The following is a 25,083-nucleotide window of genomic DNA, read 5'->3' on the forward strand; positions in this document are numbered from 1 at the left end:
TATAATGTACCGGAAGAGAAAATTAATAGCACCGATGGTTTCCCGACTCGTGCACGCAACGTACAACTGATGTACCCGTACTTCGCTACGGCAGTCTACAGGCAGATCACTCTTGCGCCGCTCATTATACATGCCCCTCCTTGTGGGTACGCCACTGCCGCGCGATGCCCGTTGCCATGTAGACGCAGAAGGCATGAAAAATGCAAAATCCTGTTCTCATACAGACAAAGTACCCACTGTTGACTGGTTTTAACCACCCATGGGATCCAATTTTCGGAAAATGTCATCGTGCGTAACATAAGGAACATTACTGTGAAGTTTCAAGTCTGTAAAATATATATACTTGAAAAAAGGGCAATTTTTTATATTTAAAGTACCCGCAAAATTTCAACGGTGATGAGGACTACACTAACAATGAAATAGTCGTTGCCATGGAGACGAATGAAGCATCAACAATGCTACAGCCGTTGCCGTGGTGATTTTCTGCCAACTCATACATACATCACATTAGAAAACTCTAAAATTATTAGATTAAGACCATTAATCGAAATAAAAACTATCCTATCTCTCAAGTTGGAAAATATTACACCTAAATGCCAATTTTCATCGAAATCGGTTAAGTGGTTTAGGAGTCCATTGAGGACAAACATTGTGACACGAGATTTATATATATTAAGACAAGAAAATATTAACGTACAATATTAATTACATTCTTAAACAGCTCTCAGGTATATTCAAAAAAAATAATTGGCCGGCCGTACATGGAATTATCAGAAGTTTCATTTACTAAAAATACATAAACCAATAAAAAAAATACAAATATGTTTAAACGATCCCAGGATATATACTTAAAGTCCAGAAATTATGTTTATCTAATTAACTGCATCTGACGACGTAATTTAAAGAAAGTTCAGAAAAGGGTCAAAAGATACAGAAGCACTGGAGGTCGGGGCTTCGTTTCCCGGAGATCACGCGGGTACATGATGCCAGGGCACTTGTGTCCTGTTGTGGAAGGGAGATGAAAATGCCAAATCGGCGTCCGGCTCTCGGACCCTGTCAGACAGGGGAGTTGGCTTCTGTTTACTGATGCGTCGCCCGCCAGGAACTGGATCCCGCGATTACGCGGCTGGGCGCGGTTGATTTCTTCATTTCAAAAAAAAATTTAAAATAAAAAATAACTATTACACTTTGTACTACGCAGACGGACTAAACTACTTAAAAAAAATTATAGGGATAGCATCCCTTATTTAGGCGACTACATAGTCGGTTGCGGCTGGATGGAAGTCTTGCAGTGTCTCGTCGATCCGCCGATTTTCGCAAAACGGTCCGTCTGCAGTCGCGTTGCGAAGTGTCCCGCGACGAATCGCGTCTCGTAATTAAAAGTCAATCTTGAATCAAAAGTGGAGGGGAGGGGGCTGGGAGTCCGGACCGAAAGGTCCCGAAGTTCCCTGAGTGGGCATCATAAAAAAACTCTCACTGATGTCTCGAAGTTGGTAGCACTGGCCGACTTTAGCGCTACCTGTTGAGGGGTGTCTGAGATAAAAAAGAATCGACTTGCCCAAGGCGTCTGCTTAAACCAAGGGAATAAAGGGCGCAGTCTAGTGCTACACTCTGGCGGCCTACAGGGTAAGTTGGCTGGGCGGTTAGCGAGTTTGCCGCTAGGTATCGTGTGCGGTCCATCTTGGCACACACATTTTTTTATGCGAGGCGTCCTTGGAGACGGTCGCTGTCTGCTGGGGTTTCTGACCTGTCATTGGCCTTAGGCGAATTCTTAGAACTGAGTGGGAAGAGGGGTGGAGTAAGGGGGGGGAGAAAACGCAATGACGCTGGGAACAAGCATTCATGACGTGCTTCCAGGGGAGTGAACCTAATACGTATTCGTGACAGTAAAGGCTATGGTCAGCTCGTCTCTGAGAAATGGTAACAGCTCGTCCAGAGCTGCTGTAGGCGGTTTTAGTCATGAAGTGAAGTAACGTTACAGTACTGGGACGTGCCTGTAAGCGAGGGAAATTTTAAGCTGGCTGCCAGCAAAGTATTAGATCTGCAAAATATCCGATACGTCTCTGGGAAAGGTGCTTCAGACTATTGGCACAAAGTTTAACTTAAGGGAGTACACCAGCCTAACAAAGTGTAAATCGCCCTTTAGTAACCAAATTTTAAAGCAAATAAAATTTCCAAAAATAATTTAAAATTATAATAAAATTATAAAGAAAAAAAAGTGTTGAAATTCCTAATTTCCGGCACAATGTGAACATAACAAAGATAGATTTACAAAGAAAAGTAAGTTAGCAAAGGACTTTGATTGTTGGAAGGGGCAGCAGATAGGGGAGATGGTACTGACGACAGTCGTCGTACCCTCCCAGATACAGAGGCCGTACCTGGCCACCGACGCGGGCCTGAGGGGGCCTATTTTCCCCCCCAGTGAACCCCAGTGTGTGCGACGGCCAGGGACGCACCCGCGTGCGCCCTAGCATGCCAACGAGTGTTTTTTCTATGTGACTTTATCTTTTATTTCAGTGTGTATATATTTGTAAACGATTAAGGGATTTGAATGTGTGTAATTAACTTATTTTATTTATTATTCATTGTGCAAGTTCGCTGTGTAATTAATGTCTCGTGTATGTCTTTGTAAATAATTCAATAACTTTTTCTGAAGTGTTTCGCCGTAGTATGTAATTGCAGCCTGGCGCGCCGCGGGACGGAGCTCTCTCCCACGCCGGCCGATTTTCCCCTCCCTCCCCGCCACCCGCGGGCGCCGGCCCGCGGGCGAGCGGGGAGAGGCAGTCGCGTCCTGGTCTCGAGCGGAGACAGACGTGTTCGTTGCTCCGCGAGCCGCGCACGTTGCGCTCGGGATTGAACGTTCGCTCAGTCCGCAGTCGGTCACGGCAGCTGAGCTGCCACCGCGAATCAGCTTAGCATTGTTAACTTACGAGTCATCGGGAGACGTGTCTAGCGGGCAGTTTCTACAACGCGAACGTGGTGCTTCGGGTCTCTGAACTTTTCGCCGTCCACGGAACATTACGTAACGGGCCGCGTATGTACAGCGTTCCGTCTTCGGGCCCTTTCTCACTGGGTCAGCCTAGCATTAATAAACTTTACGATTCGCGCCGAAACGTATTTGAGAACCGCCCCGTCATCAGGGAGTCCGTGTCGCCGTGGTAGGGCACTTGTTCCGCGACGGTTCCGCCAGGCTGCGGCAGGACTTTATAAGCGTTAATAAAAGACGGCTCGTGAAATTCGTTAATGCCGTGTTCTGCTTGCGACAACCTACCAACATTCCTCGCAATCACTTCACTCTCCCTCCAGGTCCCGCCTTTCCCGGTCCCGGCCACGTTGGCCTGGACCCACACCTCTCCGACGAGGGCAGTACGGGCATAACAGGACATTTATTTCAACGGGAAAACGGGGACCTGAAGCCGAGGGACGTCATTTGGCGCCCAACTAGTGTGGCCGTAAGCATACGCAAGCGCACGCAAGCGCACGCAAGCGCACGCAAGCGCGCAGGTGCAGGACAGAACGGAAGCAGGTGCGGCTGCGCGGCGTGGGAGCGGCTCGAATTCGAGACGTCGCGCCGGCGCGCCGGCGGGAGATAACGCAGCGCGGGAACGGCGCGAACACGAGACGTTTCGGCGAGAGATAGCGCGTCGTGGGGGACAGAAATACAAGACGGCGGTGCAGCGGTATCCCGGACTGAAGATAACGCGCTGGGGAGGATCGTATTGTATTACTGGGGGAGATTGTGTTCACGATCCGCGGATCAGTAGCACAGGAGGACAGGATGGCGTGGAAACAGGCGGGACAAGAAAGATACGATCTAATCAGTTTCGAAACGGACTTGTGTGAGGAGGGAGACTCCGCGAAAATGGACGTAAAAAACGAGGTTTGCGGGTCCGGCGGCGCGGCCGAGGGCGCAAACAGCACGGACAGCACAGTTGAGGACAGTAAACGGGAACAGGGGGACAGGCACGCGGACGCAGATGGGCCGGTAGTGCGGTACGTGAGCACGCAGTTTGAGTTGCCAGAGTTTGCGGGGAGAGACAACGAGGACCCGCGGGAGTTTTTGCGGGAGTGTGAACACCTCCTAAAACTGTACGAAGTGCGACGGGCGGAGTGGACGCCGCGAGTGGCGGGACAGCTCCGCGGCGAGGCAAGGAACTGGTGGTCAATGGCCGGGAGTTTTGATACCGAGTGGGGACATTTTGTGCGCCAAGTCAAAACTAGGTTTGATAACGATCAGGCGCGGGCAATGTGTTTGCGGACATTTTATTGCCGAAACCAGGAGGAGGACGAGAGTGCAGAGCAGTTCATTTACGAGAAGTTACGCATGTTCCGCCGATTGGGGACAAGTGGGGACGTGAGTGCGGCGTTGCCAACCATTGTCGAACAATTGCTGCCAGAGTTTCGCCCCTTCATGAGGACGGCTGCTGGTCGTGACACGGAGGAGTTCGTGGCCCTCGCCCGCGTGATCGAACGTGACATGTCGCAGTGGAGGACGGCACTCAGGGGCGCGAGAGCTCCCCGTGCTCGCTCGGGGCCGCGAGGGGTCACCGTCACAGAGGTCACGGACAGTGACTTGACCGTGGTGAGCTACGCCGGCGGCGCGGGACCGCGCAGGACAACAGACCGCGGTGGCACCAGGGAACGCCCGGAACCAGCTGCGACAGGAGGAGGACGTCACGAGCGGACAGATACGAGAGAGAGGGACGAACGTCCGCCGCGATGCCGTTTTTGCCCGGACGCGTACCATTGGCATCGCCTCTGCCCCACCAGAGCCGCGTGGGAGGAGGCGCGCGAAGGCAACACGTCGCAGGCGGGAAACGCAGGACCGGGGGCGGAGGGACAACTGGGTGCCGCTCCCCGGCCCGCCAGCCACCGGCAGTCCCAGTAACTGACAGAACACGTCGACCACCACCGGCGCCTACCGCACTAACGTCCTGTATGCCGCCGGGAAGCAGGGGACAACGGGACTACTCCTCATCAGCTGTCCCCATGCCGAGGCAACTGCGGGGACAGCTGACTGCCGGCGCCACCACCGCGGCCCTGAGGCCGGGTATACCAGGGCCGGACCAGCCGCCTCGTCGACACGCCGTCGACGGGGTGGACAACCAGAGCGTCAGCGCAGGCATCCCGCCGGCCATCTCCGTGCAGGGACAGCTGACTGCCGGCGCCACCACCGCGGCCCTGAGGCCGGTTATACCAGGGCCGGACCAGCCGCCTCGTCGACACGCCGTCGACGGGGTGGACAATCAGAGCATCAGCGCAGGCGTCCCGCCGGCCATCTCCGGACAGGGACAGCTGACTGCCGGCGCCACCACCGCGGCCCTGAGGCCGGGTGTACCAGGGCCGGACCAGCCGCCTCGTCGACACGCCGTCGACGGGGTGGACAATCAGAGCATCAGCGCAGGCATCCCGCCGACCATCTCCGGGCAGGGACAGCTGACTGCCGGCGCCACCACCGCGGCCCTGAGGCCGGGTATACCAGGACCGGACCAGCCGCCTCGTCGATACGCCGTCGACGGGGCGGACAACCAGAGCATCAGCGCAGGCATCCCGCCGGCCATCTCCGTGCAGGGACAGCTGACTGCCGGCGCCACCGCCGCGGCCCTGAGGCCGGTTATACCAGGGCCGGACCAGCCGCCTCGTCGACCTGTCGTCGACGAGGTGGACCACCGGAACGTCAACACGTCGGCGCCGGAGCGAGCCGCGGACCTCGCCGCGAGTTCCCCACGCCCGGACGGCCAGGTGGCCGGGGGCGGTGGGGGACAGACGACTGCACAGCTGGGGCAGGTCGGCCCCGAGGAGCCGGAGCTGCTGCGAATTCCTGTCCGCGCTAACGGGCGGGAGATGCTGGCCCTGGTGGACACCGCCGCCAGCCGAACCTACATCGCGGCCCACCTGGTGGGAGCGGAGGCAGTGACACCGCGGAGGGAGCTGGTGCAGCTGGCCACCAGGGATGCCGTCGTTGCAGCAGGGGGCATCACTCAGGTAACAATGAGCATCGTTGGTCACGTTAGCCACGTCGAGGCCTGGGTGGTCCCCGAGCTCCGCGAGGGGCTGATTCTGGGGGTCCCATGGCTGCACGAGGTCGACGCCACCGTGGAAGTACGAGCTGGCCGGATGCACTTCGGCACCCAGGGGCGCTGGACGGTGTACGGCGTGCACCAGGTTCCCCCCAGTCCCCCTCAGTCAGTCATTCGCCTAGAAGACCTTCAGCACGGTGTTCCAGAGGAGTACGTCGATGTCATCAACCATGTCCTCACCTCTCAGGCACAGGTATTTGCGGCCGCGGACCGGCTACGACGGACAAACGTGACGGAGCACCGGATACCGATGGTACCGCACCGCCCTCCCTTTGAGAAGGTATACGGATTTGGCATCCGGGAACGGGAGGCCATACAGACTCAAATTGACGAGATGTTACGTGACGGGGTAGTGGAACCCAGCACCTCCCCGTATAACTCACGGGTGGTGCTGGCCACCAAGAAAGACGGAAGTCTACGCTTTTGCGTAAACTTCAAGGCGATAAACAAACTGACCATTCCCGCCCCGCCCCCGCAGATCAATATCACAGACGCACTGGCAGGACTGGGGGACGCCACTATTTTCACGACACTAGACTTAAAATCAGGCTACTGGCAGGTGCCGGTATGTCTGGAGGACCGCCCTAAGACGGCATTTACGGCACCAGACGGTCGACGTTACCAGTTCTGCGCCATGCCGTTTGGTCTCATGGACGCCCCTGCCACGTTCCAGGCCCTGATGGTACGTGTTCTGGATGGGTACATTGGTGAGTTCGCCAGTGCCTATCTGGACGACGTTATCATCTGGTCCAGGACGTGGGAGGAACACGCGCACCATCTGGCATTGGTGCTAGAACGTATGGCCAGACACGGACTGACGTGCGCCCCAAAGAAATGCCACATTGGGGCCACGGAAATAGAGTTCCTAGGACACATAGTGACGGCGGAGGGGTGCCGCCCCCGACCTGAGCAGTTGGAGCTAATAGAGGGAAAGGGGGCACCGAAGACCAGGAAGCAGCTCCAGAAGCTGCTGGGGCTGCTCAACTGGCTGCGGTCCTTCGTCCCCGACTTCGCCACGGTGACGGCCCCGATGACGGACCTACTGTCGCCGAAGACTAAGTTCCGGTGGACCCCCGCCGCGGACGAGGCCTTGCGACAGGTGAAGCGCCGGTTCAGGAACTGTCACACGCTCTCACGCCTGGTGCCCAGCCGCCCCATCTTCATCCAGACGGATGCGAGTCAGGAGGGGATGGGGGCGGTGTTGTACCAGATGGATGACCGGGGCGAGAGGCGCGTGATCGAGTACGCCAGCGCCAAGTTTGGGCAGGCTGAGCGGAAGTATCACGTGAATGAGCAAGAGTGCCTTGCGGTGGTCTGGGCCCTACAGAGGTACCGTCACCACGTCGAGGGCCGCTCATTCACGCTGAGAACCGACAGCCAATGCCTCCGCTGGTTGGACTCCGCTCAGGGCCGGAAGTCTAAGTTCACTCGGTGGGCCATGCTGATCCAGGAATTCTCGTTCACGGTCGAGCACATTCCTGGACGTGAAAATCAGTTGGCCGACGAGTTGTCCCGGAATCCGGACCCTGAGAATGAGTTCCACGACGACCAGGGCTGGGAGGAAGTGCTCCTCCCTGAGCGTGAGCGCGGGGTAGAGGACTCGGTGCCGCGACCGTGCGCGTTGTACGCGCTGACAAGCCCCACTGCTCCTGCACCTGACGCGCGACCCGAGACTATGACTGACCTGCTGGCGTGGGTCCACGCGGCGCAACTCCGGGACCCCGACACCCGGACCCGACTGACAGAGTGTGGGGAGGGGGTGATACCGGGCTGCCGGAGCCTGAACGGGGCGCTCCAGACCAGGGGGGCTCACAGGTCGAGCGGGTGGCGGACCCACGTGCCGCCCGAGGCCAGGCGCTGGGTCCTGAGCTACCTGCATGACCACCCCCTGGCGGGACACCCGGGCGCGGAGCAGACGCTGCGTGAGGTCAGACGGACGTTCCGCTGGCCTGGCGACGCGGCAGAAGTAAGACGCTACGTGCGGGCCTGCCTGCGTTGCCAGGAGCGGAAGTCCAGGCGACCCGACGGCAAGGAGCAGCAGGTCCCACGACGGCCCCGGAATCCCTTCCACACTGTGGCGGTGGATATTATGGGGCCGTATCCTCGCACGTCCCGTGGTCGGCGATTCATTGTTGTGGTCACGGATGTCTTCACCCGCTGGGCGGAGGCGTTCGCAGTACCAAACGTGAAGGCCGGCACCGTGATTGCCCTGCTCGAGCGCGAGTTCTTCCCGCGATACGGGTACCCCGCGGTCCTGCTGACGGACAACGGGGTGCAGTTCACGGGGAGAAGCTGGCGAGTGTCCTGCGCGGGTTGGGGGGTGGAGCATCACACGACGCCCACCTACCATCCGCGCGCGAATCCGACCGAAAGGCGGAATCAGGACATTAAAACTCAGCTGCGCATCCGGTTGGACGAGGACCACACCAAGTGGGACCTGCACCTGCCGACGCTGCTGTTTTGCCTGCGCCGTCGGACGAACGCGGTCACGGGCCATTCCCCCGCTGAACTGGTGCAGGGCCGGAACCTCGCCCTGCCCGGGGAAGCGCGCGCAACCCCCGACTTGCACAACATGACCACGGACGATCTGCGCGAAGACGCCCGACGTCGCCAAGCTGACTACCTGACTAGACGTACGCCGCAGACGCACCAGCCCCCAGCACGACTAGAGCCTGGCCAGCAGGTGTTTGTTAAGTGTCATCACCTGTCGGCTGGCGAGCGGGGCTTTTGCGCCAGTCTGGCTCCTAAGTGGGCGGGGCCACAGGAGATCGTAGACAGACTGGGCACCACCTCGTACCTCGTGCGTCGCGCCGACGGACGGACAACTAAGGTGCACAGGGACGACATTCGACTGATAGGCGACCCGCACGACGAGTACGACCACGACGACAGCGGACCAGTGGACGGTGACGAGGCCGAGGATGACGTCACCGAAGGTGTACTGGCCGACCTCGGCGCCCCTGTGGTGGTACCGCCGGAGCCGGACCTGGGACGTCGACGGGGACACGCCCACCCCAGGTCACTGCGGGGGGTTGGCAGGGACGTTGACAGGGACGACGACACACGGGACGGGACCGATGACAACGTCGCAGTAGGAGTCCTGGTCGACCTCGATGACCCCGTGGTGACGCCACCGGAACCGGATCAGGGACGTCGACGGGGACACGCCTACCCCGGGTCACGGCGAGTGGCAGGCGAGAACGCTGACGGGGACGGTGACACACGGGACAGGACCGATGACAACGTCGCAGTAGGAGTCCTGGTCGACCTCGGTGACCCCGTGGTGACGCCACCGGAGCCGGATCAGGGACGTCGACGAGGACACGCCCACCCCAAGTCACTGCGGGGGGTTGGCAGGAACGCTGACGGGGACGGTGACACACGGGACAGGACCGATGACAACGTCGCAGTAGGAGTCCTGGTCGACCTCGGTGACCCCGTGGTGACGCCACCGGAGCCGGATCAGGGACGTCGACGAGGACACGCCCACCCCAAGTCACTACGGGGGGTTGGCAGGAACGTTGACAGGGACGACGACACCTGGGGCACGACACATGGACGGGCCCCCACGACGACACCGACTCAGCCTCCTACGGGGGGACAGCAAAAGGGGAACGGTGGTTGGCAACTGGCAAGAGGGGGCGGGGAACGGACGCCCGTCAGAAGGGGCGGAAGGGGTCCGCGTGGCGCAAGCATGGCAGAGCTGGAGCGCTTTGTGGACCGGGTGCTCCCGCCTGATGACGTCAGCGCCTACGCCAACGACACTGATGGACCGCTCATCGAGGACGTAACACATGACAACACTGCTCAGGGCGACCTGGTCGACCTGAGTGAACCAGTGGTGACGTTGCCGGAGCCTACCCAGAGACGTGGACGGAGGTACGTCCACTCCTGGGAACGGCGGGTGACGGGGACGGACGTGAGCAAGGACGTGACAGACGGGGTAACGGTCCGGCTCCTCAGTGGGGAGGGCGATGTCGACAGGGCCCAGCAGGTGGTCCTGGACTTGCCTTCCGGGGAGCCGAGGATGACCGCTCACGCGGGGAGGGGACCGGCGTTGCGCCGGTCCACGCGTGAGAAGACGGCCCCCCACTACCTCCGGGACTACGAGTGGGGGAGTCAGCGCAAACCCCGCGACGTAAGACAAACGACCGACGGGGGGTTACGCTGCAGCGTGATGCAGCTCCTGCCCCAGTTTGCCCGACCCGGACGGAATGACGTGACGAGCTCCGACGACCAGACAAGTGGCCGGACGCGGACGCAGCTGCCGGTCTAGGTCGGCGTCGGGGGCCAGGACGGCCTCGGGAGAGGGGGGGCATATGACGACAGTCGTCGTACCCTCCCAGATACAGAGGCCGTACCTGGCCACCGACGCGGGCCTGAGGGGGCCTATTTTCCCCCCCAGTGAACCCCAGTGTGTGCGACGGCCAGGGACGCACCCGCGTGCGCCCTAGCATGCCAACGAGTGTTTTTTCTATGTGACTTTATCTTTTATTTCAGTGTGTATATATTTGTAAACGATTAAGGGATTTGAATGTGTGTAATTAACTTATTTTATTTATTATTCATTGTGCAAGTTCGCTGTGTAATTAATGTCTCGTGTATGTCTTTGTAAATAATTCAATAACTTTTTCTGAAGTGTTTCGCCGTAGTATGTAATTGCAGCCTGGCGCGCCGCGGGACGGAGCTCTCTCCCACGCCGGCCGATTTTCCCCTCCCTCCCCGCCACCCGCGGGCGCCGGCCCGCGGGCGAGCGGGGAGAGGCAGTCGCGTCCTGGTCTCGAGCGGAGACAGACGTGTTCGTTGCTCCGCGAGCCGCGCACGTTGCGCTCGGGATTGAACGTTCGCTCAGTCCGCAGTCGGTCACGGCAGCTGAGCTGCCACCGCGAATCAGCTTAGCATTGTTAACTTACGAGTCATCGGGAGACGTGTCTAGCGGGCAGTTTCTACAACGCGAACGTGGTGCTTCGGGTCTCTGAACTTTTCGCCGTCCACGGAACATTACGTAACGGGCCGCGTATGTACAGCGTTCCGTCTTCGGGCCCTTTCTCACTGGGTCAGCCTAGCATTAATAAACTTTACGATTCGCGCCGAAACGTATTTGAGAACCGCCCCGTCATCAGGGAGTCCGTGTCGCCGTGGTAGGGCACTTGTTCCGCGACGGTTCCGCCAGGCTGCGGCAGGACTTTATAAGCGTTAATAAAAGACGGCTCGTGAAATTCGTTAATGCCGTGTTCTGCTTGCGACAACCTACCAACATTCCTCGCAATCACTTCACTCTCCCTCCAGGTCCCGCCTTTCCCGGTCCCGGCCACGTTGGCCTGGACCCACACCTCTCCGACGAGGGCAGTACGGGCATAACAGGACATTTATTTCAACGGGAAAACGGGGACCTGAAGCCGAGGGACGTCAGTACCTGGGGGTATTAATTGGAGAACGACCTAGGGAAGAGGGAACAGGTCCAATGAGAGGTCAGTGTGGGTTGGAGAGCACATGGCTGCTTAGAAGAACACAGAAGTTAACAGGAAGAATGTATAAAGCCAAAGCACATTGATCAGACAGATGCTGGAGTATGGAGCGGCAGCACGGGCTCCGTACTCGGTGATAAAGGTATGCCTGCTAGAAAAAGTACAATTAAAGGTAGTGAGATGGGTTTTGGGTATGTGGAAGGGGAAGGAAGGGGAAGAAAATCTTAGATGGTCAGTGATCGGTGGCGGGAATTTGCAGGGGCGAATGCTGTTAAAAATGCTGGCGAGGATCTTAAAGATCTAGAAGTACTTGAAAACTCAGTAAAATTAAAAACATTTGATGTATTTGGTGTAGAAAAATTGAGAATGTCTGTTTTTTGCACAAAATACATAGCTATGAATCCTAATTTATCATATAAATCTGTAAGTTACATCACTGCAATTAATTTTCCTTGCTCAAATTTTTATTTGTATGGTGGAACTTGACATGATTTGGATTTCAATTTACTATTTGATTTCACAGGGCCAAGAGATGTATGGATTTTGTATTTTGACCTTTATTTTTTAATTTGCTTATTATTGTTGCTGTCATCTTATATAAATTTTCGTACTGTGTAGGTCTTTTGAAGTTCATGTCTTAATGGAAGCAACTATTTCATTTTGTTATTTCAGTCTGGTTTGAACCAACCGACATCAGGAAAGCTTCTCTACCGTTCAGCAGCGACTTGTGGAAAGGTCTTCATTTTGTTTCACCAAACATCAATGAACTTCGCATCATGTGCCAGGCTGCAGGTACAGAACTTATACGCTTGCTTTTAGTTCTTATTAAAAAGATTAGATATGTCATTAGCCTTAGTTTCTTTTTAATAGTGCGTTTAGGCATGACTCTTCTTGTTTGACTATATCTTCTGAACTTGCTTCAGCTTGGTCACAGATAAAATATTGATATCTCAGTAGCAGTGGGGAGGGTATGTGGAGTTTGGAGCCCCTCTTGCAGATCACAGCTTGCACTGAATAAATAACATTTTATGTGAAAAACTGAGAAAAATAGTTCTGGGACACACGAACTTCCCCACCCCTCCTCCTTGAATCTGCCACTGCTTAGGTATGGAGCTCATCAAATCTAGATGAAACACAGGCCCTATAATTGTTTTCCAAGTATAATAAATTATGGGTCTCCGTCTCAATATTCATGGTGATGTGGACCAATGTCTACGTCACTCCTATGAGCCCCATGTGTACCCATTTACACCCATGTGTACAGTATCCCTTCCAGTCCATCCCATAGTGCTGAAATCGCCTGCTTACATGTGTGTACGTGTTACATATTTATTATGTAAAGACTGCCACATTCACTCAATTATAATTATAAATTAATATTGTAAAGTGTTTCTCTTTATTCACTGAGAATAATAAAAATGGAGCAGTGCTATGCACATTAGTTTTGGCACAAACCCCATTACGAAATTTTTTAAAACTTTCAAATTGAAATCCTTATATAACTAAATATTATTGTAAAAAGATCTGTTTTATTACAAGAGTATAAGTAAAGGGTTTATTTGTTTTGCCATTGGCACGGTATTGAAATAGACTTAGTTCAGCAACTGGACACCTTACTGTGGCTATTGTGCACTGCCATTGTGTGAGGTATCCACCCATGGTAGGACGCTGATCGCATTCTGAGGGCTTTGACGCAGGCTTGCTTCCCAGCAGTGCTAGAAACATGGCGGACGTTGCTCAGTGATTGGTAATAGACTGGATTGCCAGGTACCAGCTCTCTCGGAGAGCGGCCTCTCTAAGGAGGTGGAGTGTGATCCGTGTGGCCTCTGTGACCATTGAACATGTAACTGTGTTCAACAAACTATGGTAGCAGGAAGCTGGCAGGTGCGACTACCTGGCTGACACGTTTGGGCCCGTGGGGATGCCCCTATGACGTCTCCTGCCCACACGGGGACAGGGAAAGGGGAAAAGGAGGGCAGATCAATTAATTTAGATAAAGTACTCACAGTTGTGTGGTGATATGGCAGGCCTTTTATTGTTGTCAAGGGCAATTAGAAGTGCCGCAACAAAACACACACACACACGATAATAACACTGAAACACTGTCACTCAGTCCTTGCCTCCAGCTCCGTGCCGTAACAAACAATGTACAAAACTAAACTAATGAAGTGAATAAGTAATGATAAAAGAAAGCAAAGAAACAAAAGATGGCGGAGCATTTCGCGACTGTGTCTGGTCTTGGCGGTGGCTCGGACTAGACTCGAGGCAAGGACGCTAGGTTCGCCACTTCCGCGCTTATGGAGCAGAAGTGACATCATGAACACAACTAAATTACAATATTACTGCAGCCATTCTTTCTCAAATAGCCTAGAAAGAAAACATACCACAGAGTATTAACTCCATCCATCTTCCTGTTAATGGTCTTGAAGGAAACTATGAGCGATGACAAAACACTGACGTCTGACCACGATGGAACACTCTGCTAGCGCAGCATGTTGCAGGTGGTACAGATAGATCTGGGACCCAGGCTTTAATTAAAGTCCGTGGAGGTACGACGACAACTTCAACTCTTTCATCACTGATCTGTTAGCATCTGCCATTTACCTAAAGTACTTTTGTCTCTCCTTGTGGCCTACTTCCATTGATAGACTGTTTGACTTAAATATTTTTGATTAAATTTACGAAATTTCATTAAATTCAGATCACATGGTCAGTGTATTCCGATCCTGTGCCATTGTGTTTTTTCAAATAGTTTTAGTTTTAACTAACTTAACTCATTAATGTACGAGAGCTGCACTTAATAAAACCAAATCTTACCAGTTAACATGGTGTATCTTTTGAATGACCATGTATTCGATGCCACAGGGGCTGAGGCATATGGAACGCTTGAAGAGCCCGCGTGTTGAACATCTTTTCGTAAAACTCAAGTATTGTTCCAGATGCTGAGAGAGGGCCAGGTCGTGCTATCGGATGTATTGAGGTATTGAGGGAAATTAGAGTCTTGCATCCGCACGGGTCACGTCACGGTCCTCTAGAGTCTCCATCGGGTCCACTTGCAGTTCCACGCGGTGGTACCCTAGAGAATTAACCGCCTGCATTATGAGTAATATCCCCGGCAACCCCGTGGTCATAACCACAGAGTTTTTAACATTGCCTTTAAGTATTTCAAATTTTGATCTTACTGAATATATTAAAAAAGGAGTAAAATTAAATTTTGAATATAAATTAGGTGTTTTACTTATAAAATTACTTAAATATAAAGCCTCCATCATTTACTAACCAGCTCTGGAAGAAATCTTATTTCTCTTCGAAATCGAGGTGATATCATAATGTTAGGTTTGTAATTGAGTAATTCTCTAGGACTGTCAAAAGATATGGGAACAATTTTATTATTCAAGATGGTTTTGACTTTGTTAACTTTTTACTCAGGCCTAATGGCAGGTTTATTTGGGTTTATTTATTAATAAAGGAGGTATTAATACAAAACTAACACTCAGGTAATGAATTTTTTCTTCTTCTCCGTTTCAGGAATAGCAGTTGGAGAAAGCAGAAGTTGTAACAGGGACTACCTGCTAGAAGAGGCGTGTGCTCTGTCAGTAGCACTAGCAAAACACATCGCCGTTGTTATTGTCACCCTAGGAAAGTTAGGACTGGTGGTGAGTTATCTTCTTATGCTTTGCCTATTGTGGGTAGAAAGGACTACTATTAAAAAAGAAACTGCGCTGACCTCTGATGATTTTGACATAAAGCAATAAATATTTTGTGTAAAAACTGTTCAGGTTCCTTTTAAGAATTTACTTGATCATTTGGTGTGATAAATTGCTAGGTACATTTGTTAACGTTCTTATACAAGGACTGATGGTGTATGCCCTACTTCATTTTGTAGCAATGTAAGGTACCCAATTTGTTTAAACCCTACCAATACCATTAACTACTTATCTATTCATAGCTATGCAATATAAAATCTTACCTTTACCTGTGACACCAGCACAATGTGCATTTTTATCTCTCTTATTTTGGGTAGGTACTGTCTTTTTCAGCATATGTGGCCCAAATAAATACTAAAGTTTGTGCAGTGCAATTTACTAATTGTGTTGTAAAATTTCTACCAGATTATTTTATATCTGTGTAAGCAGACATATTTGTTCAGTGTAAAACAGCTTGTGTTTTGCATGATTAGATCTGCCTGTTATCTTTAAAAGATTTGTGCAATGGGAGTGCATGACTTGATGTAAGTTTTTGGACATACGCCATTGCTAAGAACTTTTTCTGTTGAAGAAAAACTAATAAATAAAATAAATAAATAAAAATAAAAATACTCAAAAAAAGTCGCACCTGTGTTTCCGTACCATGTGCGTCTCTGCCTGAGGACGGGAGCAGATAGCAGTTCCCGAAACGTCGCTTGTTTCTGTTTAGGTAAAACTATTGTATTTGTTTGTTTTTTCGTTTTGTCATGTTTTTTGTCTCGCTTCAACTGTTGTGCTGAATTATTTTGGGTTTCAATATTTTTGTGTTGTCATCATTTGTGGGGATTTTTTCGTTCTCTTAGTACATTTTTCTTTGTTTTTTCTTTGTTTGCTGACCATATTCCTGTTTCGGAATATTTTGTGGTGTTCATATCCTTGTTGACAACAGCAATTGTTTGCTTAATTTTGTGTGTTTTTTGTATCTTTTTTTGAGTATTTTTATTTTTATTTATTTATTTTATTTATTAGTTTTTCTTCAACAGAAAAAGTTCTTAGCAATGGCGTATGTCCAAAAACTTACATCTAGATCTGCCTGTTACACAAACCCTAAAATAGCACTTTGAAATATTTTAAAATTAACTTTTAGTAAGTTATTGAGATATTTTCATTGTATTTAAAGTGGGGTGTTAGAATCACCAGAAGCAAAAGCAAATTCCAATAAGAATAACAGAAATACAGCAGTAGACTTGCAAAATGTTTCTGAACTTATCAAATATTTAAGTTATTTAAAAATATATATTATAAGGTGTTAAATAATGTATTTGTGTGTTTTTTTAATGCAATTATAACTAGGGACAAGTTTATATGATGAATTGCAATGAAGCAGAAATAACACAGAAAAGCATAACTTATCCATACACCAAATAACACCGAAATGCAAATTAATACACTGTAAAGCACCAAAATGCAACAAAAATGTCATGTAATTAATTAGCATAGGTATTGTACTAACAACTCAAATCAGATTACCTACAATAACATTGCCTTTTAATGTTTTAATATAGGCCTAAATATATATAGAGAGATGGATAGATGATTTGTATATGTGGAACTACTTCAAACATATTACAAAACAAAACTGAATGAAGCATTGCAATGCAGGCCGAGCATTAGCTAGATAATGGAATCTTTTCAATATTAGTAATCTCTTATTTTTCAGCTTTTTTCTATATTGCTTTATAAAGTGTAAATTACATACAGACCAGGTAAATAACTATAAACTGGCAGAACAACGTCTGTCGGGATCTGAAAGTGATATAAATTATTTTGCACTCTTGACATTCAAATTAAGAAGACAATTACTAACTACATCTGATTTCGAAAAAGGTCCCCTTCATCCTGTGTTCAGCCCGGGCAACGCCGGGTATTACAGCTAGTTAAAAATAAATTTAAAGTTAAATCATTTCTCATTTAAGTTGTGCACAAAGTAGAAGTTAATTAACTAATTGTGGGACTCTTAGTCCTACATTATCCAGTATATATGTACTTCCAGGTAAGTTTTAACCTTTAGACATTTTTAATGAAAATAGCATCTAGATGCGCTCTGCGATCAGAAAGATTAGATACATCAGGGTGGAAAGATTTTTGAGATTAATTATTTTGAACTTATGTTTTGAATAGATTCTATTTTTAAACTATCAGAAGAGTTAATTCATTCCAGATAACTGAAAAATACTGTTATTTGGACCTGATTAATGATAAATAAAGAGAAAGGATAGACTCAATATCAATAGCATGATAAGTGATGAAGTTTATCAAAGCTAGAGTTAGTTTAGAACTGGTGGTTAAATAGTATACATGTTACATGCAAATAAAAATATAATTTATAGTCAAGAATAATTCCTAGATCTTTTAGGGAATTGCTTTTCGGACTTAGATCATTGTTCAGTTTATAATCAAATCTTATTGGAAGATATTTTCAAGTGAAATAAATTATTTTTGTTTTATCTTTGTTTAAAGATAGGTACTTGATTGCATTTACACCTGTTATTAATTTCTTTAATGTTATTCTGAAATAAAATACAGTCATAGGGAGATTTTGTATTTCCACTAATTTGAGATCATCTGCAAAAGGTACCCCTGTGGAGTGGATGGGAACACGTGAGATGTCATCAATAAATATATTAAAAAGTAAGGGAGACAGGTACCCCTAAGGTACACTGGAACTAGCTTTAAGAAGTGAAGAATTGCAGTTGTTAATTGAAACAAAAAAAAAAACATATTTATTATTTTGGTAGCTAGACAACCAGTTTATCAAACTATCACTTAGATCAAATTTAGTTAGTTTGTCAAGCAGTGTAACATGGTGAACGGTATTAAAAGCTTTTGCTATATCAAAATTACAGGCATCGACCTGACCCCTGTTAGTGACTTTATCGTAGGTGGGGTTTAGAAAAGTAATGACATTAGTAGCTGTTGTCAGGCTAGATCTAAAGCCATGTTGGTAGAGAGAGAATCTACCTATTTTCAAGAGGGAAATTTATAATTTTACAGATAATTTTTTCAAACATTTTTGAAAAGCCATTAAGAAGAGATTTTGGGCGATAATTGGTTACATTTAATTTGGTGCCACTCATGAATAAGGACATCCTTAGCAATTTTCCATTTGTCAGGAAAGACTTGAGATTTTATTCTTATGTTAAATAAATGATTAAGGAGGGGAGTTTATATATGAGAACAGCCTTTAATAATAAAGATTGGATGTTCCGTCAGGACCAGAAGACATGGAAGACTTCAAAGACTTAATAACCCAGAGCACTGGGCTTTCCAAAATAGAAGAAACTGAGATTTTATCATAACATAGAAAGGGGTATTACTTTGGTACCTATCATTAGAAGATACGTAAACACTGGGGGAAAATTCAGGCATAAAATTAGATATGAGATTGGATATCAGGCCCATAACACAACTGTATGCTATGTTGGCTGCTAAGGGGTTCATCCATTAAGGCGATTGGTGCACGGTAAAAAACGGTCACAGGCCCGAAAGCAATGAATTTTGTATCATATGATCATTAAAGAGTCTAGATGCCTATGTGGGTGACTGTTACTATGTAGGGAAGTCAGGAGCTTAGTTCCAGCTCGTCAGTGGCGAGATGGCCTTCATACGGAAAGGGTGTCGCTGTTGGTCGCTCTGCGGCCTGCCATCTAGGAGGAATTAACAGAACCTCGAAGGTTTTATCTCCCTCTCCCTCTAACACACAGCCGATACGGTTCTATCGTGCCCGGAGGAGGGGAAGGGGTTAGCAGGTTTTCTCTTTCACTCATACTTCGCCATGGAGAGGCTGAATGGATTATTTATTTGTTCGCAACTGCGCACGTCATGTGGCTGAGAGCGCACATCTTCTCACTCAACTCACTCGATCTCTCACACTATTTCAATAAATCTTTTCAAATCTTCAACATCAATACTTTAAACCATTGCGCTTCCTACGGATTAATTATATTTCATGCACGTGCCCGAATTCAGCTGCAAAAAAATAAAACGGGTAGTCAATTTTTTTCTTCAAAAACCTTCCGAAACACTGTGTGTTAAAAAACATTCTGAAAGCCCATTTTTCTAGATAAATGGAAATTCTAAATCACCTACGCCACAAGGAAACATTGTGCTTTAATATTATGTAAAGAAAACACCTCTTAGTTTTATAGTTATGTAAAGGTGGTGTGATATGTTTTAGATGTCGCACCATCTTATCATCCATGTAGAAGAGTTACCCGAAAAGCTAACAAGACTATTGCCATGGAAATGGAAATATGGTTAAGGAAATATTTTTCAAATGTTTGTAAACAGTAAACAACATATAAAAAATCTTATAACTGTAAAATTAAAATACAAACAACCCTATAGCAAATTTAATTTCAATATGAAAAAGTCTACAATAATGTTTACAAGAAACGAAATTGCAATAGCAATACAAAAATATCGCAATTTTGTTACATTGTTAACATATATATTATTTTTAATAAAGGCAATAAAAATGGCATACTCAATATTTGGAATACAATAAATACCTTAAGCCCTACATAATTGCTGCGATATTCACAATAAATGCTTTTCTTAAATATAGTAATTAAAAAACATCGTAAATAAATTATGAACATACATATTATGGTGAAGGAAAGTGGACAATATCACACTGAAAAATCTTAGAGGGTAGTTTTCCTCATCTTATTTCTTTCTTTGCGTTTTTGGTCTTGTTCGTTAAAATATTTCATGTTCAAATACTTGATACGCATATACGTTCTTGTCCTGACAAAACAGTATATAACTTCTTCTGGATATTTATTTTCAGTAGTTCCGCAAATAATTTTAGTCAGTGATTCAAAAATCCGCTCTTTTTTGCACAAATTGTTGCCATGAACATTATCAAAACACATTTCAGCGATCTTTATTAATTCCAAAAATTCATTAGTGGGACATTTTAAGTTACCCTTTGATTGTACATGTATCCAGCTATCGTCCTCCGAATTGAAATCCGTAGGGCCAAGGTCAGGATATTTATTTCTGAAACGATGAGCTATATAGCCAGAAACATATTTCAGCCCTTCAAGAGAAATTTCGTCACTTGAAAGGGATCTGGCCTCTAAATCTAAGTCTATTTCTTCCATGTCAGCAAGATCTATTTCATTTAAAGGTGATTTCTCTTGAAATGTCTTTGTAAAATACATTTCCTTGCACAAAAGTAGTTCTGTAATTTCATTCTGATAAGCACTGTCCTGTTCCATTTCATTTGACGAAAAATCACTTACCAAACACATTTCGTCTGTCTTCTCATCCGTGTTTTTCCGTTCAGCAAAAACTGCTGCAGAATGTTTTCACAATATGTAGTTTATAATTCTGTATTTAAAGTAAATGGGCGACAGATGCGTATTTTATTACATGCTTTATATTAGCTTCACCTGTATGTTTGTTTGTCTGTCCGTCTGTAACTCTTTCGACTAAGAGTGAGTGACTTATCAGTGTAAAATGTCCCACCAATTTCATCACGTTCGTTAGCCGAGCGGTCTAAGGTGCGTGACTTCTGAGGCGTCAGCTTTCGTATTCAGCGATCGTGAGTTCTACTCCCGGCCACGCTGGAAAAAAAATTTTTTTTTTTCTGGTAAATTCTAGGATTATATCCATACATCTAACTGTAAATGATTCGGAGAGACTTTACCATTTCTTTGTGACGTTGCAACTCCAAATAGTTATCTCAGATGGTAATAGGTAGTGTCGGTAACTCATTTCCCTATGATAATTATACATAAATATAGTTTAAAAAACTAAAAAAACATGCTTTTAAAGAATATCAAACTAAAAAGTTAAAAATAAATATAGTTAAAAAAACTAAAGAAACATGCTTTTAAAGATTATCAAACTAAAAAGTTAAAAATAATTTTAAAATTTAATTTATGACAATAGTATTGCTTATATACTATTGTCATAAATCAAATTTTAAAATTATTTTTAACTTTTTAGTTTGATAATCTTTAAAAGCATGTTTCTTAAGTTTTTTAAACTATATTTATTGATGTTCCATACCTCTAATATACGGACAGAGAAAAAACCACTCTAACACATCTTAGTTCAGTTTAACTGTTAACAAATATTTAGGTTAACAGGTCCTATACATATTTCCGAATGTTTTACTGACTGAGTTATACTGGACATTAATTAAATTGATCGCTGATATTTATACTTTTAAACGAAATTTTGAATTTATCATTTTATGTGAACTCTAATGCGTTAAAAAGTGTAACGCAACACTACACACAGGTAGTGATGTCTAGTGCACTGCCCTATGCACATTAGTTAACAAAAAAATAAAATGAAATATTAATTACTGATAAATAATACCTTGATGTCGTGATACAAGTAACACATGCTTATCTGATATTTATTTCAATTAGAATACGAAATAGGAAGATAAAATAATTAACTGATTTTAAGACTGATTTATTACTTACACAGTACAGTGCATTTTGAAGACAAATGGGTCTTAAGAAGCGAAAATCGTACTCGATTAAAGGATGGTATGGTGTTCGGTATATTAAGGTTTCCCTCAAAGTAACGGTTTCAGAATGCTTTTAAGATATTAGTTACATCCCAACATAAGTTTAAAACATTTCTCTTAAGAGTGTGCTTCGTAGCATTAAAAAATGTGCCTTAATTATTTTGCAAATTTATCATTGTTATGGTGACGATGTCAGGGGTTTTCGTAATTTTTTTTTAGAAATATAGTACAGTATTAGCAACTACGTTAAGAACTGTTATTTTATTCACACAGAGAAAAGAAATACAAAATGCTAAAATTTGGTGTTTGTCTTTTTATATACTATATAGGTTTGTTATTATATGTGTGTTGTAACATGTATAAAAATGTTAAATATATTCAACAATATTTGGTAATCAGTAGCAGATCCAGAGGGGGGGGCTAAGGGGCTCAAGCCCCCTCCAAAAGCATTTGGGTCCACTATTGTTTTAGTGTTTGCCTTGATAAAGCCTAGCCTCAGCTGGGTCAAGCCCCTCCCAAACCAAAATCCTGGATCCGCCACTGTTGGTAATTATATATATTAAAAAACTTTTATGTACGCGACTTGAAACTGAGTGAAAGGTTTTCAGTCTATAAAGGCCTATTCTACGATTTTTTTAAAATTATTAATTCTTATGGAAACAATTAATAAAATTGGAAGTTTCTTACATTGTCAGTATATGCATAGCATTACAGTTATTCCAAACAATTCTCTACCAGTGTTTACCTAAGGTTTGCATGTTACGTTGGTTCTTCTACTAATACACGTATATTACAAGAGGTTTTTAATAGATTAAATGAGGTAAGTAAGAATTCGTTTTTATAAACATTGTGTATGAAATTATAAATTTTGAGATGTATAATAACAAAAAGAAGTGCGTTCCGAAGACATATGTCGGTAGTGTTACCCACTGAAACATTATTCCCACTTCAACTCTCTGTAAAAATAAAAGTATGGGGTTGAATGCGTCAAAAGGGGTATATAAATAAAATTTGAGGCTTCTTCCTTATTTCATACGCTAGTGTCCCCCACTTACAATTGCAAACAAAAAATTTTCCTCGATGTTGTAATTTACTCTGCGTAATCACAAAAAATGTTGGCAGTAAATAAGTATTTAATTTTTAAAAATGAAAGCATTCATGTTTCGAAAAAAATATTAAAGCGATGTGGGGAAAAATGTTTATAGATACTCCAGTAAAATTTTCAGTTTGATTGTTTTGATAGTTTCGGAGCTGTTGCGAGTTTAGTTTGGAGGATTCTCGGCCGCGCGAGGCGAGTTTGGCTCTTTTTCATTTTCTTTCAGTGTAGGAAGCCGATACCCGGCATCCTCTGCTGGTCTTCCCTTGTGCTCTCCAGATGTATTACTGTATATTAGCTCCATGAGCGCGACCTTGACAGAGCCTCCTCTCTCGTATTCCCTCTACACCCCATTCTTCCCCCTCCCCACCCGCAGGCTGCGGCCCGCCGGCCGGAGCTCCGCCGGACTACCTGGTTCCGACAAGCGCCGCCCTCAGCGCCACGTCGCGGGGACATTCTTCCCGGCGGCGAGAGTTTTACACGCAGCACTAGAACTGTCACTCCAGAGGGCATGTTTTGAGTCGGATCGTATCAAAAACAAAAGGATATGAAAATATATACATAACTCAATAGTGTTCTGCCAATTATGTTTTCATTTTCATTTGAATTTATTCTTTAAATCGCTCCTGAAGTAGTCCAGCAGTGATCAATGGAAATTGTCAATATTAAACTGTAATTTTGACGATGAAAATTTTTTCTTCTTACTTTTATATGTGCAGAAACCTATTCGTACACTCGTTTCTTGAACTATACTTAAGTTTAACATAATTATGTGTTTTCTAAATAATTCTGACTTGGAATAAAAATTAATGCATTTAAAATGACATAACTCAGTAAAAAAAAGTTTATTAAAAATATCCTAGGTATATTATGTCTTAAAAAGAAGCATCAAAAATAAATATGTACAGTTAAATTAGTTTTGTCGTAATATTTTCCATGCACCAATCGCCTTAATCACGTGATGTTTTTATAGCAAATTTTTAACCCCCCCTCCCCCCTAGTGATTTGTGGTGAGGTTTCAGACTACTACCCCCCCCCCCCCCCCCCAATAAATCACGTGTATATTTTTGGCACCAAATATTTTTAAAAATTTCAAAATATTATCTTTAAATATAGGTATAATCTAATTTAATTCTGGAAAATTAAGCACAGTTATAAAAATGTCCAGACACACATTAAGGTTGAAGGTTTATTCTCACTGGCATAAAAATAATAAAGGAAAGGCTTATATGTGATTTACGCATGTATTCGGCGCCAAAATCACAGTCTTACTAGCGACTGGCAAGCCGAGCCGGGTGGTTCATGTTGTGGCGGGCGGGGATATTGTTGCCTGGCTACGGCGAGTCAAGGTCACGCGTCGCTTTTCGGTTTAGTAGAAATAGCGCAAAAAAATAAATACACGTGATATCTCTCTACACCCCCCCCTCCCTCCCCCCTTGTGATATTTCGTGATTTTTCCCGATCTTTCCCCCCCCTCTTCCTTTCGAGCCTCACGTGGTTAATGGACGATCCCTAACAAGAGGAAACGAAATGGAATCCCGGCTGTGTGTCGTGGGTTGCAGGTAGCTCGGCGAGGAGATGCTAGGGACGTGTTGATGCAGGAGGGAGGACGCATGCGCGGTCGCGGAGATGACGCGCTAGCGCCCGTGTCCGCTCGCGTGTACTCGGTTCCCGAGGCCCGTGACGTGGTCAGTGTGTCTGGTGCCGGCGACTGGTGAGCTCATCTTCTCTTCCGCGTGTCATCGCTCAGCTAATAATACAGCTTAATTAACATTTCAGTAACTTTGCAGAGGGGTCAAACAACTGCTTACTTTCAAGAACTTATAGTATGTATTTAATGTAATGCCATTTTTTATATTAAAACAACATTTTGAATACTTTATTTTACTATAAAGCAAGAGTAGCCAATTACAATCCTACTACCTCACCAAGGAGCCTACAGCAGTGTCAGTGTATTTAGGCAGTTCCATTTTGTGCAATGGTGCTGCTGTTTCTTGTATTTTTGGCATAAAACTTGTGTATCAATGGATGTGAAATGCCTGCTGCTAGAATACATTGGAACCAAAAAAGTCAATTTAGTTGAAATTTTCAGTTAGGCAGTATTGTTTGCTAAGCGAGAATATCCTAGATAGTTCATATAATGGCAAGGTTTATACTTGTTTTGTTGACATTTGTTGGTAGGTGTTACCAACAAATCTAT

General features: G+C 46.3%; 1 protein-coding gene across 1 annotated transcript in view; it reads left to right on the forward strand.

Moving 5' to 3' along the window:
* LOC134532271 (uncharacterized) overlaps window positions 1-25,083 on the forward strand; it is a 476,249-nt gene that overhangs the window by 449,551 nt on the left and 1,615 nt on the right. Inside the window, exons 8-10 of the mRNA XM_063368690.1 lie at window positions 12,221-12,340; window positions 15,077-15,204; window positions 24,446-24,597. Coding sequence (XP_063224760.1) covers window positions 12,221-12,340; window positions 15,077-15,204; window positions 24,446-24,597 — 400 coding nt within the window. The remainder of the gene's footprint in view (window positions 1-12,220; window positions 12,341-15,076; window positions 15,205-24,445; window positions 24,598-25,083) is intronic.

Source organism: Bacillus rossius, chromosome 5 (assembly GCF_032445375.1).
Source record: "Bacillus rossius redtenbacheri isolate Brsri chromosome 5, Brsri_v3, whole genome shotgun sequence".
Lineage (NCBI taxonomy): Eukaryota > Metazoa > Arthropoda > Insecta > Phasmatodea > Bacillidae > Bacillus > Bacillus rossius.